This window comes from Aulonocara sp. 'chitande type north' Nkhata Bay, linkage group LG22, assembly GCF_057382095.1.
Source record: "Aulonocara sp. 'chitande type north' Nkhata Bay isolate Kocher_YH1m ecotype deep benthic linkage group LG22, A_spYH_male_GT1.1, whole genome shotgun sequence".
In the NCBI taxonomy this organism is placed as follows: domain Eukaryota; kingdom Metazoa; phylum Chordata; class Actinopteri; order Cichliformes; family Cichlidae; genus Aulonocara; species Aulonocara sp. 'chitande type north' Nkhata Bay.
In genome coordinates this window covers 22,021,371-22,038,011 of record NC_141364.1, presented here as the reverse complement: position 1 = coordinate 22,038,011, position 16,641 = coordinate 22,021,371, and the positions used below count along the sequence as shown (strand labels likewise).

At 43.3% G+C, this 16,641-nt stretch overlaps 1 protein-coding gene across 1 annotated transcript in view; it reads left to right on the top strand.

Moving 5' to 3' along the window:
• The window catches only part of cdk6 (cyclin dependent kinase 6), a 38,162-nt gene extending 21,521 nt beyond the window's left edge, over nt 1-16,641 (top strand). The window contains exons 5-8 of the mRNA XM_086279844.1: nt 8,081-8,190; nt 15,414-15,464; nt 15,785-15,920; nt 16,445-16,641. Coding sequence (XP_086135970.1) covers nt 8,081-8,190; nt 15,414-15,464; nt 15,785-15,920; nt 16,445-16,597 — 450 coding nt within the window. The 3' untranslated portion in view covers nt 16,598-16,641. The remainder of the gene's footprint in view (nt 1-8,080; nt 8,191-15,413; nt 15,465-15,784; nt 15,921-16,444) is intronic.

The following is a 16,641-nucleotide window of genomic DNA, read 5'->3' as shown; positions in this document are numbered from 1 at the left end:
TGTGGGTGGATGAATTTTGAATGTTTAGGAAATAACTAATGCACGGTGGATTTTTGGGGCTGGTTATTGTTGATTATGCATCTGAGTGAATCTCTTTTTCCCTTCAAACACACCACAGCATCTGCTCTGCCCACTTAGGATCAACAGGATGTTGGTATAACTTCATCTCCTACACTAAACTCTTACACTTTTCGTTAACACTCCCACTAAAGTTCTGGGAAATGAAGCCATTCTAGCAGAAAAGTCCTTTAAATCTGCCTCCATCATCTGAGCATTAATCGATCCTCTCCTGCTTATCCAGCTCAGGGCTCTGTAACAAATCAGCAACTCTGCATAACTGGAATGATGGAAATGGATGCACGTTGAGGAACTCATCTCTCTCTCTTCACTCCTGTGCATTAATGAATGTTTTATTTAATTAATGAAAAGGTCAGCTAATCCCTATTGACCATATACGTGAAAAACATATCACGTGCATGAAACATATCAGTTCATGTTAAACCTTGAGCTTGAGGAGAAATCCAGCTCAGTGTTTTTAAGAAAATTCCTAACGGTAAGATAAGGGAATCCCCTCAGCTTCATGTGACTCATGCAGGTCAAGTTAGGTGAAGCTTCCAATAAATAACTTCCTGTAACCTGACCATAGGGGTCTTTCCATTGTTGCCATCCACACATTGATAATCATCGTCATACAAGGCTCGACAGGATGGTCCCATGATGCCCATTGCGTTCCGCTCTTATGTCTGTCACGCGCATGTCGTTGCCACTCAAATTGAATTTGGAAAACTGAAGGGGAATGCCAGCAGACTTTGATGTGAGCGGTGTCTGTTGAACTCTTGTGTTTTTCTAGCTTTAACTGAAAAGACATGGAGCGCGCAGCCATCATTTACTGGGAATGACAAGATAAGCTTATTAGTGGTGAAAATGTTTTTTGTCTTGCCTCTGATCTTATCTTACATCCGTGTGTTGAGAGACATGGGAGCCGAAGGGAATTTTATGTCCTGGCTAAACTGAGGCTTACTTGTTTTGAATACAAACACTGTTTTTTTTTTTACTCATTGCTGCTTTTCTGATTTGCATAATTTTGAATAGACTCGTCTCAAACAATCTGCACGTCGACAGCCACCACTTCCCGTAAAATGTTGGTTGGTGACATGCAGGGGACTGTAACTGTTACCTGATCAAAGGTGTTTTCCCACTTCTTCCCCCCGGTTCCCTCTCGCAGCCCTCCCACTACCCGTACCAGAATTAGACACCCGTATCTCAGACGACATTAAACAAATTGAAACCAGATTTCCTGCCCATGCTCAAACGGCAGACGTGCTTTTAACTCTACAAGACTTTCAAGAGCAGTCTGACTGTATTCAGTCTGCATTTGCATTTTCACTATGAAAGTGTCTCCCACCTCTGCACGCTCGTTTGACTACAAATATCAGTTAAAATCTGTTGGCGGGAAAAAGTGTCATGATGTTCTTAGAAGATAGTGATGATCATGCAAATAAGGTGTGTCGTGCCCCCCCCCCCCCCTTAAACCAAACGCAATGTTTAAAAAAACAACAAAAAAAAAGCCTCTTTCCAAAACATGCTGTAGGGGCCGATGCAATCGTCCAACTATGTCAGACATCAGCTGTGCACCGCCACTGTTTAATGCAGCAGAGCTCAGAAACATTCGGGCGAAAATGAAATAACTCGGCGATGACAAAGTATGAAGCGGATCGTCATGTCTGTGAATTTGTCCTCATGCCAAACAATGTGTTTCTGCTCTGGACAGGCAAGAAATGAGAGAGAGAGAGACAGAGGCAAGCAGGCTGGGCGAGGGAGGGAGGGGAAAAAGTCCTCGCAGTGCACGCAGGAGAGCACGTGCAGCACTGAATGTGGGAATGTTTAGATATCTCCTCAAACGGCTCCACATGGGAAAAAAGGAAAAGTCATCCTCTATGCTTTGACTGCAGCCGGCTGGAGCAAAGGGGTTGGCCTCAGTTTGACATAAGCAAACACTCGCAGGGTTTCACACACACACACTGACACACACATACATATATGATTAGAGATCCCATCCCCCCCCCCCCCACACACACACACACACACACACACATTCGTACTTCTGCACATTGCTGTATTAATTGTTGCCGATGTCTTGGCAACCCAGCAGGTGCGGAAAAGGAGGCTACTGACTGGTGCGTGTGAATCACATGTGCACATGCACCAGTCACCTGGATTTTAAAGCCTAGTCTGTACCAGCAGCAGCAAGAGGAATAGGAGGGGGGGGGATTACAGCATATATCAGGAATTTTCCAGTTAATGATGTGCGGATGTGGTAGCACTGGGGAGAGAGAGCCACTGACTGTGCTGTCTTTGTTTTGTGTGCCGAGGGCCCCGTGCTGCATTCCTGTACGCTGTGCATACTTTGGCAGCAGTCTCACTGCCCCTCGTTTTACTGTATACAGTTTGTGTGCTGCTCTTGCACTTTTCTTTTTTGTGCCCCTGTAGTTCTCTCGCGCTCTCTCAGTCCATCCCACAGGCGTCTCTGTCTCCATGAACCTTTTCTCCCCCCCACCTCATTTTTCTTTTAAATTTTCTCCTTTATTTTCTTTCCTGGTCTGGGCAGAGTGATTATCGGAGGCTGTGAATTTTTTTTCTTTTTTTTGCAGAACAAAAAAAAGGGAGCGAGAGGAAAAGTGAAGGAGGAATGAAATAATGGTGTTTACAAGATGGCTGACTGCTGACGTTTCTCTGGAGACACAATGCTGTTTAATGCTTATTATTATGACATCCGCTCTGCTTCACCCAAATGTTGGCCAGCCCACATACACCGGAGTCTTTATACGTTTTCCTCTGAGGTTCTCTTAGGAAGACTTCAACTTGTTGTGGATTGTTTTCAGGAATGTGCTCAAACCTAAGTGCACTCCACTCTATTCCGGTTGATTCAGCAACTGAAAATATCGACTTTCGACAATCCTGCTCTTTTCGATTACGTGTGTGTGTGTGTGGAGGGCGTGTATCACTGTGCAGTGGTGCTCTTTCATCCTAGGCTTCCTCAGTGACAGGGAATGTAAACATGGGCCCCGAGCCAAACGCCATCAGCCTCCTCGCCTCTGGCGCTGCAGCCCCTTATGACATCAGGTCACGCTGACTGACAGGAAGACGTCTGGAGATTTGAAGAAGAATGGGATGAGGAATGAAGCATGTGGTCTCCAATAGTTCAAAAAAAACGTTCTGCTCACCTAAAAGAATGACTGACTCTGGTTATTACAGTGTAGGTCCTGTTTTTCTAGCCGAGCTATAGTGTTTATGGCTTATTTTGTTACTTTGTGCAACCGCAGCCAATATTTGTGATTCTAACGACATTGGCAAAGAGGTGAGCGTAGGTTTCACACGTGTTTAACAAAAGTGCAGACCCTGCACAATATTCTGGCGGACTTTTGGAACATACTTTTAAAGACATCCTTCAGCTCAGCGATATTGTGACGTGTGGTATGAGCAGCTTCCATGAGGGCATTTCACCGCATCTCTTTTTGGATTAAGATTGAGATTGCCCCGCACCCAATTTCAAGCCATTCTGCAGTAGATTTACTTCAGATAAGAGTTGCTGTTGTTTACCAAAAAGTCACTTTGACCTTATTTTGAAAGCTACCTCGATTGAATTTTCGGCACCGTGATGGCGTGGGGGGTGATGGCCTGTCCCAGAGTTCATTGTTCATAATTGTTACTCAGATGTTATATATTTCTGATTCGATGGAAAGTTGCCATTTCGAAATGTTGCTTCAGTTAACTGGTAAACACACGGGCTAATCACTGACAACAAAGATGCACTAATCTGGGAAAAATAAAGCCCAGGCTGTAATAAACTGACTTATCCCTTAAACATCAAACACATGCTGCAGATGACTTGCATGCATTTGCAGTTACACACTCTAGCACAAGAAGGTTCTTGGCACTGAAGCATACTCATCCAAGCTAAAGCAGGTGCTCTCTAAGTCGCATGCAAATACTCACACATAGCTCAAACCAAATGCCCCTACTTCCAACCCCACCCTTGCTCACGTGCATGCACCTTATTGTCATACAAGCCCCCCCGTACATGCAGCATGCACTGGCAGCACTGGAACGGATGTTGCAAGGCGGACAGGCTTGGAGGTCTGACCTAGGAGGTCTGGAGGTCCTCGGGGGTAGGAGAAGCCATTTCCTCCCTGATGAGGAGCCGGGAGGAAAGAGCAGCAGGCAGGGCTGAGGACGATGGTCTCAGCAGAAAGGAATTCCGAGAATGTTGTCCTTTAATCTGGAGTCAGCCTCGTGCACTCACTACATCTCTCTCTCTCGCTGTGTTGCTCTTAGCTTGCTCTGTCTTTTTTCTCATTTGGCTTTATCTGACCACCTCCTGGGTTTTCTGTTTCCGTGCCATAGGCGAAGAAGGGTTTCAGATGGACGCAGGCAGATTGAAAATGCAAAACGACCGACCCATTTTTTTGACTTTTCGTTATACTGCGTGCATGAGTTTGTGTGTGTTCATGTAGCCCGTGCAGAAAAAGGAGAGCAGGAGTGTATAATGAGGGTATTTGTGAAGCAGAACAGAGAATAAGAAGGGTGAGAAAGCGAGACTAAGGAAGGAGGAATGCAAACGTGGTCGGAAGAAGATTGCGGGGGGGGCAAAAGGGAACATTACAAGTGTGGAATGTCCTTTTTTCATTTTGTAGCAGACACATGTTGTTATAATCATCTCTGTGAAAACAGTTATTTGGTTGTGTGTTTAGGCCTCGTCTCAAAGCATTGTAGGGATGAGTTGTTGTTTTTTATTTCTTTCAAGGGGTTGGATGCAACAGGCTTGAGCATTCCATGCATAGTGTCAAACTGTGTGTGATCTAAACCCACTCATGCACACAGTAGGTTCTCCAACTTAAGTCTGGGCTGTACTGCATTTTAGACACGTGTGTTTTATAGACTTACAGAAACAGAGAAATAGGCTTTTTTTTTATAGAGATGAGGGAGGATGTATGGAGAAAAGGGAGCTGGTGCTCTAAACACTATCTAGTGCAAAGAATATGGATGAAAATGATCTATAAATATGTTTTTAAATATGTGACTTTTTTATGTCTTGAGCAGGAATAAATTTAAGTGTCAAAGATGGAGTAAGGGAAATTGGAAAGTACTGAAAAATCATCTGCTTTTGGTTTTAGTTTCCTTTATGATGACCATTGACAAAAAACACAAATCTAGAGTAAATGCTGGCTTATCCTTCGGTGCAGGCATGCAAGGCCATAAATACACGGCTACAAAAATGGTTTAGTATTTTGCAAGTGGCTGGGGTGTAATTTCATATTTGAAATAAAGCTTAATACAGCTATCTTCCGGTGTGTCTGCAAGTGCATGCATGTGTTATGTATATGCCTTAATCTGCAGTTGTGGCTGGGTTTTCGAATAACTGCATTTCACTGAGGCGGATATACCCCGAGCTCTAGGTCTGTGGTTCTTCCTAGAAGGCTTTGTGAGAGTGTGAATTTGTGTGCATGTGTGCGTGCGTGCATACGTGTATATTGGAGTCCTGACTTTTGACTTTGCAGGGTGACAAATCCATGCAATAGACTGAGGTCACATGCATTTTAGCCTGCAACTGCAAGCGTAAGAGGAAGACGTGGAGCGGGCCATTTGTCGGTTAAGCATCTATCCATGTTTAAAAATGGCGACCTGCATTTAAACGTCTCATGGCAATATCTCCATAGGCGCCAGATGCAGATATGCTGTAACTGAAGATTGAGCTCAGTACTTTGCTGCAAACTTAAAATCTCTTTTAAAAAATTAAAAAATTCCAACAAAAATGTAGCAATGCTGTGTTGAGTCCTGTCCTTGATTAAAATGAAAGTATGTAGCCCGGCTCTATGGGAAGCTGTGCGACTTCCATTCATGATTTTCTTTGAGGTTTCACTGTTCTAAAATTCGTCAATGACCCTAACACTTAGTGTGCTCACTTGGCAGATGCGTGTCTCATTTCTGGTCACGTGACTCGCCCGACGGATCTCAGCCAACTAGCCTCAACTTCCGCCCTATTTCCACTGAAGCAGGAAGTAGAGATGAGAAAGTATCACACATCTGCAAAATGCGGCCCCCGGCTCTATTAATAGTCTCATTCACTTTAGAAAAAATGCGGCTCAGGTTTTTATTCCTCTTATCAATCTCACTTGTCGGCTTGGAGATTTGCTCACTTGCTCAGTTCACCTCACATATCCAGGACAACTTCTCGTGCCACTGTCATATATAAAGTGATTTCCGTGGAATTCCTATTCCATGGCCGGATGACCTGGTAATTGATTGGCCTAGAATATTTATTTAGGCTGCCAGTAATGTATTTAAATCCAGTTGTACACTACCTGCGACTCCTGACGCAGCACTGCACAAGGAAACCCCTACACATGTGTTCTGCAGACCTTTGCACACCCTTATCTTCGTAGTTGTGTATGTGCACCCGATGGCATTGTCACATATGTAGAGCAAACTGTAATCTGGGCTACCTGTGTTTGTTTGTGTTTGTGCTATTGTTGGTCCCTTTAGCTACCACCCCCGGCCCTCCCTGCTGTGGAGAAGACATAACAGAGAAAGAAGTTTAAATATTGAAGTGAAACCGAGTGCTTGAAAACAATGAAAACTGTCCTCTGCAGCCACTGTTGCTGCTTATAATGCATGCATTTTTAATCTTGAACGTGCTTTGATTACATTTCCACAATCCTTCTTTTCTGTGCAGGTAAAGATCTATGCAAATAGACACCAGCCCAGCAACCGTAAACCCTTTAGTCACTGCAGTACTTTAAACTAATACTGTCTGATTACTTGTAGCATGTTTTGTGGAGTTTTTGGATGTAATTTAGGCTAGTTGGCAATCAACTGAAAGCCCACCTGGGACTTATGAGGATTTCATTAGCTTTCCAGTAATAAACCCTCATCATCCAAATCAGAGTCTGTGAAAGTGTCACCTGGTTGCTGTGAGTGTCTGAAAGTTTTAGAGCAGTTTCAGAGGTTTTTGAAAAATACTGAAAGCAAAGTGTGGAGCATCAGACCCAACATGAGTTTCCTTTCACCACAATCCTGCAAGTCAGAAACACACAAGCAACTTGTGCCGGTCACATAAACAATGACCCAGTTCATTCACTAATAGTTTATATTTAACTGCGTACTTCTTTTGAAGATCATTCCTCTCAAATTACCTATTCAAGCATATTTTAAGACTGAATAAGATCTTATAAGAAAAGGGGGAGAATCCAATGATTGTTCCTTCATACTTGTGCAGAGCCAGCCAAGTCTATAAATATATCTACGTGACAGTGCATCCTCTTTGCTTACATACATTCGTCCCTGACTTGAAGATCCAGATAAGCAGCCTGCAGTGCCTGGAGGGGGAACTGCAGCCAAAAGCTGTAGGAAAAATCTGGAGTTTAGGAAAGCACCTGGAACCCGTCCACTCTCTTACTAGGGGTCACTGAGTTTTGTCTGGAGGCTTTCCCTACTGTAGCTGTTAACAATGCTGCTGCTTTCCTGCAGGCTCATGGCTCCACACACACAAACTGCGAGGTCCCAGGGAGAGTTACAGGGACAAATTTGGAAAACATGCTTAGTTTGAAGTAGCACAAAATGGCTGCTGTTGATGCTTCAGGTGGATGTAGGGTAGTCTGATAAAAGACAGGAAGTGTTCTTTTTTTCCCTCTCTCTCTATTTTGACAGGAAGGAGGGGTAGAGCGGGGCGGTTGATATCAGTTAATCACCCCCTTTTCATTTCCCATGCACATGTTGTCTGCCAGGTTTGAGACATGTATTGTGCGTCTTTGTAATAGGTGCTCCTCTGTACTGACGTTCACGCTGCAATTGTAAATAAAAGTACAGTTCTGAGTTTCCCCGGTGGATTGATGTGGAAAGATTGTGTGAAGTGGGTACACCAGAATGGGAACAGGGAGGCCTGTCCTGCCAGATATGATTTCATGTCTTACGTAAGCTCAAGATGGGGGCAGAGAAGCATTAACCCTGTGCATTAGTGACTTGTGTGTCTGTGTGTGTATTTTGTGCAGTAAAACCTGACGGGTTTTCTGCTGTGTTACAGGTGGTGACGCTGTGGTACAGAGCCCCAGAAGTGCTGCTCCAGTCAAGTTACGCTACACCGGTGGACCTGTGGAGTGTCGGCTGTATCTTCGCTGAGATGTTCAGGAGAAGGTGAGGCCGATGGGCAAAGCTATCTGGGCTTTATACTTGTTTAAATCTGGACTGACTTTGAACTTCAGTTAAAGTCTCTAAGCATTTCTCGTATTCCTTTGTTTCTTCCACTAATGTTGATTCTGGTACTTTTACTGTTGAGCAGTGTACCATACAATAAACATAATGTGGAAGGATTCTGTCGAAGTTTTCACAAATGCTTCCCGAGTCACACGATCACATTTCATTCAGAGGTTTAGTGTTGACGCACCTTGGCGGTAAAGTCTAAACACATGTTAGACTTTGGTCTTCAAATTCAGACTCTTTGTGAGCGTCATGTTGTCTTGATTGTTTTCACTGGTATCTTTTTTTAATAGCACTTTGCTGGGTCTTACTAACCACATCACCTATTTGCACACACATCTGTGCAACACCTTATTCAATGCACTGTAAGTCTTTATCTGTGATATACACACTTAGGCTAACGGTTATATAAGAGACAATTTGGGATTCGGGGCTGTGCTTAAGGCCATGTAGACCTTATAGATGACCCGCTTTCCTGTTGCCAAGATGTGACGTTGCATGGTATAGAGACTTCTAGCCACTATATTGGGTATACCTGCTTAATTTCTTGTTTATACGAATTAGCCGATCGCATAGCAGGGAATCGGTGCTTTTAGACGTGTTGACATGGTCAAGACGACCGATCAACATGTCCAATCTGAAAGCAGATGAGCTTTAATAACAGAAGACCACCTATTCAGCCAAAAAAAAGGAAACTGAGGCTATAGTTTACACAAGTTCACCAAGTTTAAACCACAGATAATTGGAAAAATGTTGCTCGATCTGATGAGTCTCTATTTCTGCTGCAGCATTCGGATGTTAGCGTCATAATTTGGGGTGAACATGAAAGCATAAATCCATCCTGCCTAGTATCAAAGGTTTAGTCTGCTGGTTATGGTGTGATGGTGTGTGGGATATTTTTGTGCCATTTAAAATTATGCTCAATGCCAAATAAGTATGGTTGAAATGCCACAGCCTACCTGAATATTATGACCACAGACCACAGAGTACCCATCTTCTGATGGCAGATAAAGTGCTATGTTACAAAGCTCATATCGTCATAACAATGATTTCACTGTACTCAAATGGCCTCCATAGACACCAGATATCAATCCAATGCAGCATTTTGGCATGTGGTGCAGCGGAAGATTAACCTCGTGGGTGTGCAGCCGACAAATCTGCACCAACTGAATGACTCCGTAATGTCAACGTGGAGCAAAAACTCTGAGGAATTTTTAGAGCCACTTGTTGAATCTGTGCCACAAGCAATTAAGGCATTTCTGAAGGGAAAAGGGTGTCCAACCCAAGACTGATGAAGTTTTATTTCTGTTCCAACAAACTCTTGATAGCTATTGTAATTTCTCTTATTTGGGTTACGCCAAAGCAGTGTGGAAGGGAAAATACCCACCAAAGTCCCTTTACTGTGTTGTTAAGTAATGATTGAGTAATGATGACATTCCTCAGTGAGCACAGCACTTTAACCGAATCACTTGGGGAGGTTACAGACATGAGAAGTGATATGGGGGACTGGAACAAAGTCATTAATATTAAATACTCCTTCATACTTGTTTGCAATAAAATCTGATAACTGAGTCACGGAGGCAAAAAAAAAAAAAAAAGTCTCTGTAGCCCCCCTCATAAATTATCTGACTGTTCATTTTATCATATAAATTGCAGTAATAGTAAGAATTAAATAATATAATAGACACATTTTTGGGGCAGTATAAGACATCAAAACGTCTTCTTTACTGGTGGGTTGACCACATTTACGGTTTAAAAAAAATAAATTCAAAAATCCAGTTATTATCTGTGACCCAAGTTTGATTTTTACCCCTTGTGTCAATACTCATAAAAATGTTCCCATGTAAACAGATGAAAAAGCTTTAAGTTTTCTTTGACTGTTGTATTTACGATCGCTCACAAAGGAGCAGCTCGACGAAGAGGGCCACGGGCGTCCTTTGTATCATTGCTCTAATTTAACTTGAAAAACACGAACTGAAATCACTCGTCACAATCGGTTATTTGGGAGTTTCTTACTGTAGTCATCTTTTCCTCAAATGACACCTGTCAGATGCGTTATGAGCAGCGAGGAATCACATTTCGGTTGGCTTATCAAGCCATTACAGTAACACTGCTGTCTGCTGTGGTTGCAGCATGCAAGTCTAGATTCTACTTCTACTTCTACTTGGTGTAGGTATTTGTCAGTTTGTGGTCTAACGAACTTCATGCTGGCGAGCCAAGCTAATAACGGACAGTTTTCACCCAAAAAAAAAAAGAGTTACAACTGCCTGTTTTTGGTCTTTTGGAAGAAAGAAAAGACGGGGGCAAAAAGATGCAGTTTTATCCTCGTCAAATTAAGACGACGTTGATTTAATGTTTTTAAGGTGCTATAGTATGTATAAAATGTATGCTTTAATTGAGAGTAGAGAGGCCGCGCCAGGCTGTGGTGTGTTCTACAGTAGATAATAACAGTCTTTCTGAGGTAGGGCTAAGTGCCAAGAGAAGCAGCCCTGCTTCCTTCCCCAAACGACTCCTTACCCCAGCATGCAAGGCCGCACACAGCAACCCACGCTCTGTACTTGGGACCTGATGGGAATGTATAGGTTCCTCTATCAAAAGGTTACCCAAGGCTAACATCTAGTCGTGCTGCACAAAAACACGCAGAGGCACTTTCGGAGTATCTTGTTGACAAATGGTGCCGTGATGAAACTTGATCTAAGAGTTGTTTGATCAAGCTCAATTTGTTTGCCGGCTATTTAAATCTTGGCAGGTGACCGTATTTTAATGATGCTTTACAAGTTTTCACGCATAGGACAAAAAGATGGGTCTTTTGGGACTGTGAGAGACTGCTTTGATACTTAGTTTTATAATTAGGATTAAGGTTTCATTCTCTTAGTTTGCAACATTTAAATCGAGACCACTTCACAGTATAGCTTCTCTTCGAACTTACGTTCCCACGTCATTTGACATCTTTCAAACTGTTTCAAGTTTCCTTATTTTCCTGTTGTTCATATATTTATCAAAAAACAAAACACATACACACGCCATATGTGCACTTTCATAATGATGTGTAATCGTGAAACATGGCCAAAGTTTCATGAGGTCAGCGTATGCAGAGGTTTCGGTGAGAGCAGAGATCCCTTGTATGGTCATCTGAATGACACAGCTGTGGTCACAGAAGTCCCCCTCTGCTGTCAAAAGTTTCTCATAGTCGGCCTTGAAGGGTGGGGGGAACGGAGACCGGTGATGAATTAAAGGGGGCCGCGGTCCAAAAATAAGCAGGATTATTTCAAACTCCGAATTATGCAAAGCAGGTGAAGCATTTACAGGTTTTCAGTTTGTGGCGCCAGGTATAAAACGTTATCCTCGTCATTGGCGTTCAGAAATTGTGTCTGTGCACCGCATTTCAAATATTTTCAGCGGTTTATGGGTGAATTTCGAATAAGTTTTAGAGGTAATGTATTCACAGTCATGCTCGTAACTACTTCATTCAATGTCAGTGATGTATGGTACTTTCCATACTTGTGGCAAGGTCAAGCTGGAATTTTTTATTGAAGGTCAGGCTTTAAATGAAGAGAACAAAGCAAAGTTTATTTCCCATCAATGCGTCTTTTACAGTCGTGAAAAAACTGATCTTGATCTGTAATCAAACATTTTTAAGTCAAATAGTAGAAACAATGTGTGCTTAATCTGTGTACAAAAGGTCTGTCCTTGTGTTATATGGTGCTCATTTAAAAGCACAGACTGGTTCTGCCTGCAGCCCTGATCAGAGTGAGCAGTTGAATGCAGTACATCTCCTCGCACCCTGACACAATAAACTTTGAAGTGTGTTGGTTTGTGTAGTTCATTTTCAAAATCTGGCATCTGCCCAACTTTGCTTTAAGGTAGAAGGTAAGGCAAAGCTCTTTGATGGCCACAAACGCACACGAACACGCACTTCTCTGCTCAGTCTCAGCGGGTGATTAAGATGGCTTTTAAAAGGCCACCTGTCAGAGATTAAAGGGCACCTGGGAGAAGAGAAAGAAAGCAAGATATTGAGAGAAAGCAGTGTTTGTTAGTTTTGCAGTTATATTGAAATTGAGATTAGAAATGCTGACAGCTCACGGGCACAAAAGCAGACCTCTATGCTCACAATTAAGCTGTTTTTCAGAATAATTGTTTACCACTTTTAAAGGAGATCTGTTATGCTCATTGCTAGCTAAACATTTTTATTCCTTGCTCCACTAGAGAAAATCTTTGCATGATTGAAAGTCAAATTTGTCTTATACTAGAACTTGTTGGAGCCCCCTTCATTCGTCCATCATCCTTTAAGTCAGCTTTCTTCTGATTGGGTGCCCCCTCGGAAACAGATAGTTGGTCAGGTAAAGCGACTGCTCAGAACCAGAGTTGTGACGACATAAAGAGCTCTGACATCCTAGAATCAAGAGTAGTAAAAAAGATTAGCTGAAGCATTTTGAGCTGTTAACCCTGATCTTTTGGTTTATACTCACCACTGTGAGCATCTACACTGCAGGACTAAACCGTCTGTACATATATGATAGAAAACAAAGGAAAAATAATTGGTCTCCTGTTTTCTGTCGCTTACTTTGATTTTGTTTGGTTTGCAAGATGTCGGGTTGGACTTTGCATTATTGTAGCATCTTCACTTTGCAATATCAGAGGAAAACCCCAACAATCAACCTCTATGAGCAAGCACCTAGAGAAAGTGGCAAGGAAAAACTCCCTTTTAACAGGAAGAAACCTCCAACACAAACTGTCTCAGAGAGGGCCAGCCATCTGACTCAACTGGTTAAGATGCCCTGTGGAAGAACACCAGAGATTCATAACTAATAATTTAAATGCAGAGTAGTTTATGAGCACAGAGTGAAAAAGGCTGAGTGAAGAAGAAACAGTCAGTTCATAGGTTAGATGTAATTTTGAAAGTAAGCCTAAAACCCCCCACGAGCAGCCATGACCCCACCACGTCACGTCTCAGGCCAGAAACATGTGAAGTCTTTCTTTGAGTCATGAGACTTCAAAGGTTTCATGACTCATAAGCACATTCTTCTTCACTTTCACCACCAAACATGCTATTAGAGTACATGATCATTAAAAGTCTTTTTAATGACTATGTACTGTAGTGAGAATAGTTGCTCTCAAAGGAATTTGAGCAAATATTATACAAGTCTGCATCTGCATGGCTGGGATGGTGTTGGGTGAGTCACAGTTCGAATGAATTTTGGAGAGAGCTTGTGCTTGTTGACATTCCCCTAACCAAAAAGGTTGAACGCGGTTCGTTAATGGCCCGGGAGAGGCCCCACATCCGTGTTGACTTTCTCACAGTTTGGAACTCGATTGATAAATTCTCAAAAGCACACCCTTGCATGCACGCGTGCATGCAGTACAGCGCGGGATAGCCTCCGTGAAAAGTCCGCAGTCCAACACACACACCTCATTTCTTTCCAGCTCCCACTTAGATAGTTCGAGACGCTCACGTGCAAACATGCGAATTCACACGCGCATTCCAGAGGTTCTCTCAAAGGAATGTGGGACGACGCCGTGCTGGCACTAAAGGATGCGTGACTCAGCTGCCTGTCCCAACTCGGTCTCGGCCTTTTCACTGCAGCCACTTGTGTGGCGTTGTGCATGGGCATTGGGATTTGTACGTGCAAATCTCAGGGTGGGAAACGATGCCAGGGCGCGAGCACTCGCACTCAGCTGCTGACTGTGTGTGCATGCCAGCGGCCAGCTCTGTGTGAATCCAGTTATCCCCCTTCAACAAACCAACAAACCACTCCAGGTTTAAAAATGGACCTCTCGGAATTATCAGCCCTACTTGTTTTGGCATGATAACTTTGCTGTAGGTGATTTTTTTTTTTTCTCTTTTTTTCGTTTGCAACAGTCAGAAACTGGTTTGGTCTGATCTTACATGCCTTTCAAAGTTCTCAGTGCGGTGCCTTGCCCTAAAAGACCTGCATATGCAATCATTTTTGAGACATCCGTTACTCAAGGACACCATTTCTGAACACTGGAAAGAAACTAAGATCTTAATTCCACTTCCAAACTTAAGCCTGTGACAGGGAGTCTGCTGTCACAGTAAAAATGTTCCAAACACCTTTTGTGTGACTAATATCCCCAGTGTCTCCACTGTAGGAAAGTGTGGGTGTAAGCTATGCAAAGCTTCCTGCAAGTGGGAAAGCACAAGGAGCACATGGTGGCTAAACCAGTCTCTGTTGAGTTCAGTTAAGTGGGGTGCACTTGAGGTGTACTAAGGCCTGGATACAAAATGCAGACAGGCATGCATAAAGGCACATCTATATGATGATACCCTGGCACTACATTGACATCTGCTGGTGAGCAAACACAGTAAAGAAGTGGAATGTATTTTTAAAAAAGAAACAGAGAGAGAGCTGTTTCCCCTTCTGAGCCTTGTGTGTTCGTTTTGTGAGGAACACTTAGAAATATTAATCTCGTTTAGCCTAAAAGTGGTGGTGTGTGCAATGTTAAACAAGTCCCCTCTTGTGACAACAGGACCTCCTTATTTCCCCTCAGAGGAACTTTGACAGGAAGCTCCAGCTCCTATACCTCTTTCTCTGTTAGGATAATCCAACTTTTCTTTCAAACGCCTTTTCCTCCCAATTTCCTCCACGCTTTCAGTCAGCAAGAGCAAAAGCAGACATTCGCACTCTCTCTCACACACACACACACACACACACGGGATAAAAAGGCTTTTTCTGTCCCGTGTGGCGACTGCCAGGCTTGTGCTGATGATGACTACTGGAATCTGTGCTGATCCCATGCCAAGCACGGGCACCCGAAGACTGCCCAAAGCCACAGGAACCACCAGCAGCCCTGCTGCCGCTCTCCTCCCTCCTTTCATCCCCCGTTTCCTTCCCTCCCCATCCTCAGCAGCACCACCAACACTGCTCCACAATCCCTGTTTCCTGGGATGGAGCTGCGAGCGTGTGGCTACTTCAAAACGTTCACATCGGAGTCCCACATTCCTCGAGCCAAAAGCTTATATGTCAGGGCTGTTGGTCTTACAGCGTACCATGGGAAAATGACTCCTATCTAAAGCAGGTTACAAAAGAGAGAACCGAATCTTTACATTTTACTTTTTCTGCATTTCCGGGTTTTGTTTTGTTTTTGCAACATAATATGTAGAAACTAAACTAACCCTTTTTATAATTTCTGTTTTCTAGGCCGCTGTTTAGAGGAAACTCGGATGTTGATCAGCTTGGAAAGATTTTTGAGTAAGTAATGACTACTCTTGTTTTCCATTTCTCCTCAGGCTCGGTTATATTTTCTTTCAACTCAGTGGAATTTTGGAAGATTCAGTCAAACCTTTGCCTAAACATTAAGGGCAGAACATGCACTCATCTACTGTTTTTCTAATTAATGAAAAACCCATCAGATGAACCCACACTGCTTTTCTGGGGTGCATGTATTCGTGCCCCCCCAGTCTTTACCAACACTCATGGATAATCCTTAAAAATGCTCTGAACTGGAATTAAGTGGTGAATGCTTCCCATTGCCGATGATGAAGACACTGATGATCTGTATGATTCCACAGTGTTGTTGGGGTACCCTCGGCAGAAGACTGGCCCCAGGAAGTAGCCCTGCCACAGAGTGCCTTCACACCCCGGCCCCCGAAACCAATAGAAGACCTAGTTCCAGACATGGACGAGCAGGGACGGGCCTTGTTAATGGTTTGTAGTGTAACTCTCATGTGTGTCCCCAAAAGATTGCATGGAAAATGTTTTTAAAGCTGTCACTTGCGCATCACTGTCACCTTTATGGCATCGTGCACATTTATTTATGTGCCAAAGCGCTACGAGGAGCTAAGCTAACAAAACAACTTCTGTCAGTAACCTTGACGACCTTGTACCATTTTATTGTTTTTTTTTAATAATATACATTTTATATCTTCTAACTCCTTGTTTTTTCTGAACATGGAGCCTGAAATCCTCATGTGTGGAAAATAAATGCATGAAGCAAAGCGCTTACTTCACCATCGAGCAGATTTATACCCAACTTGTAGTTCGGCTTGTTTATAAAAGCACAAATATAATCGATCATTCATCAGGATTATTGCATTTTGGAGCATCGATTTTGATTTTAAAAACAGCGTGGGAACCGAGCTGCACGCAATATTTTATTCAACCTAGAAATGTAAACAAGCATCTATACTTGGTGGTCTCTCATTATCTTCTTTTCCTCTCCCTCCCCGCAGCAATTCTTCACCTTCAACCCGTCCAGGAGAATATCGGCCTTCACTGCGCTGAGTCACCCCTACTTTCAAAGCGTGGACAGCCACAGCAGAAGTGTGTACGCAGCCCAGCCCATCCCCAGCAACAAGTCCACGATGGAGGAGAGGAGTGCCTGAAAGTCCTCTTTTTTTCCCCTTTAACTGCCCCCCCCTCCCCCCCC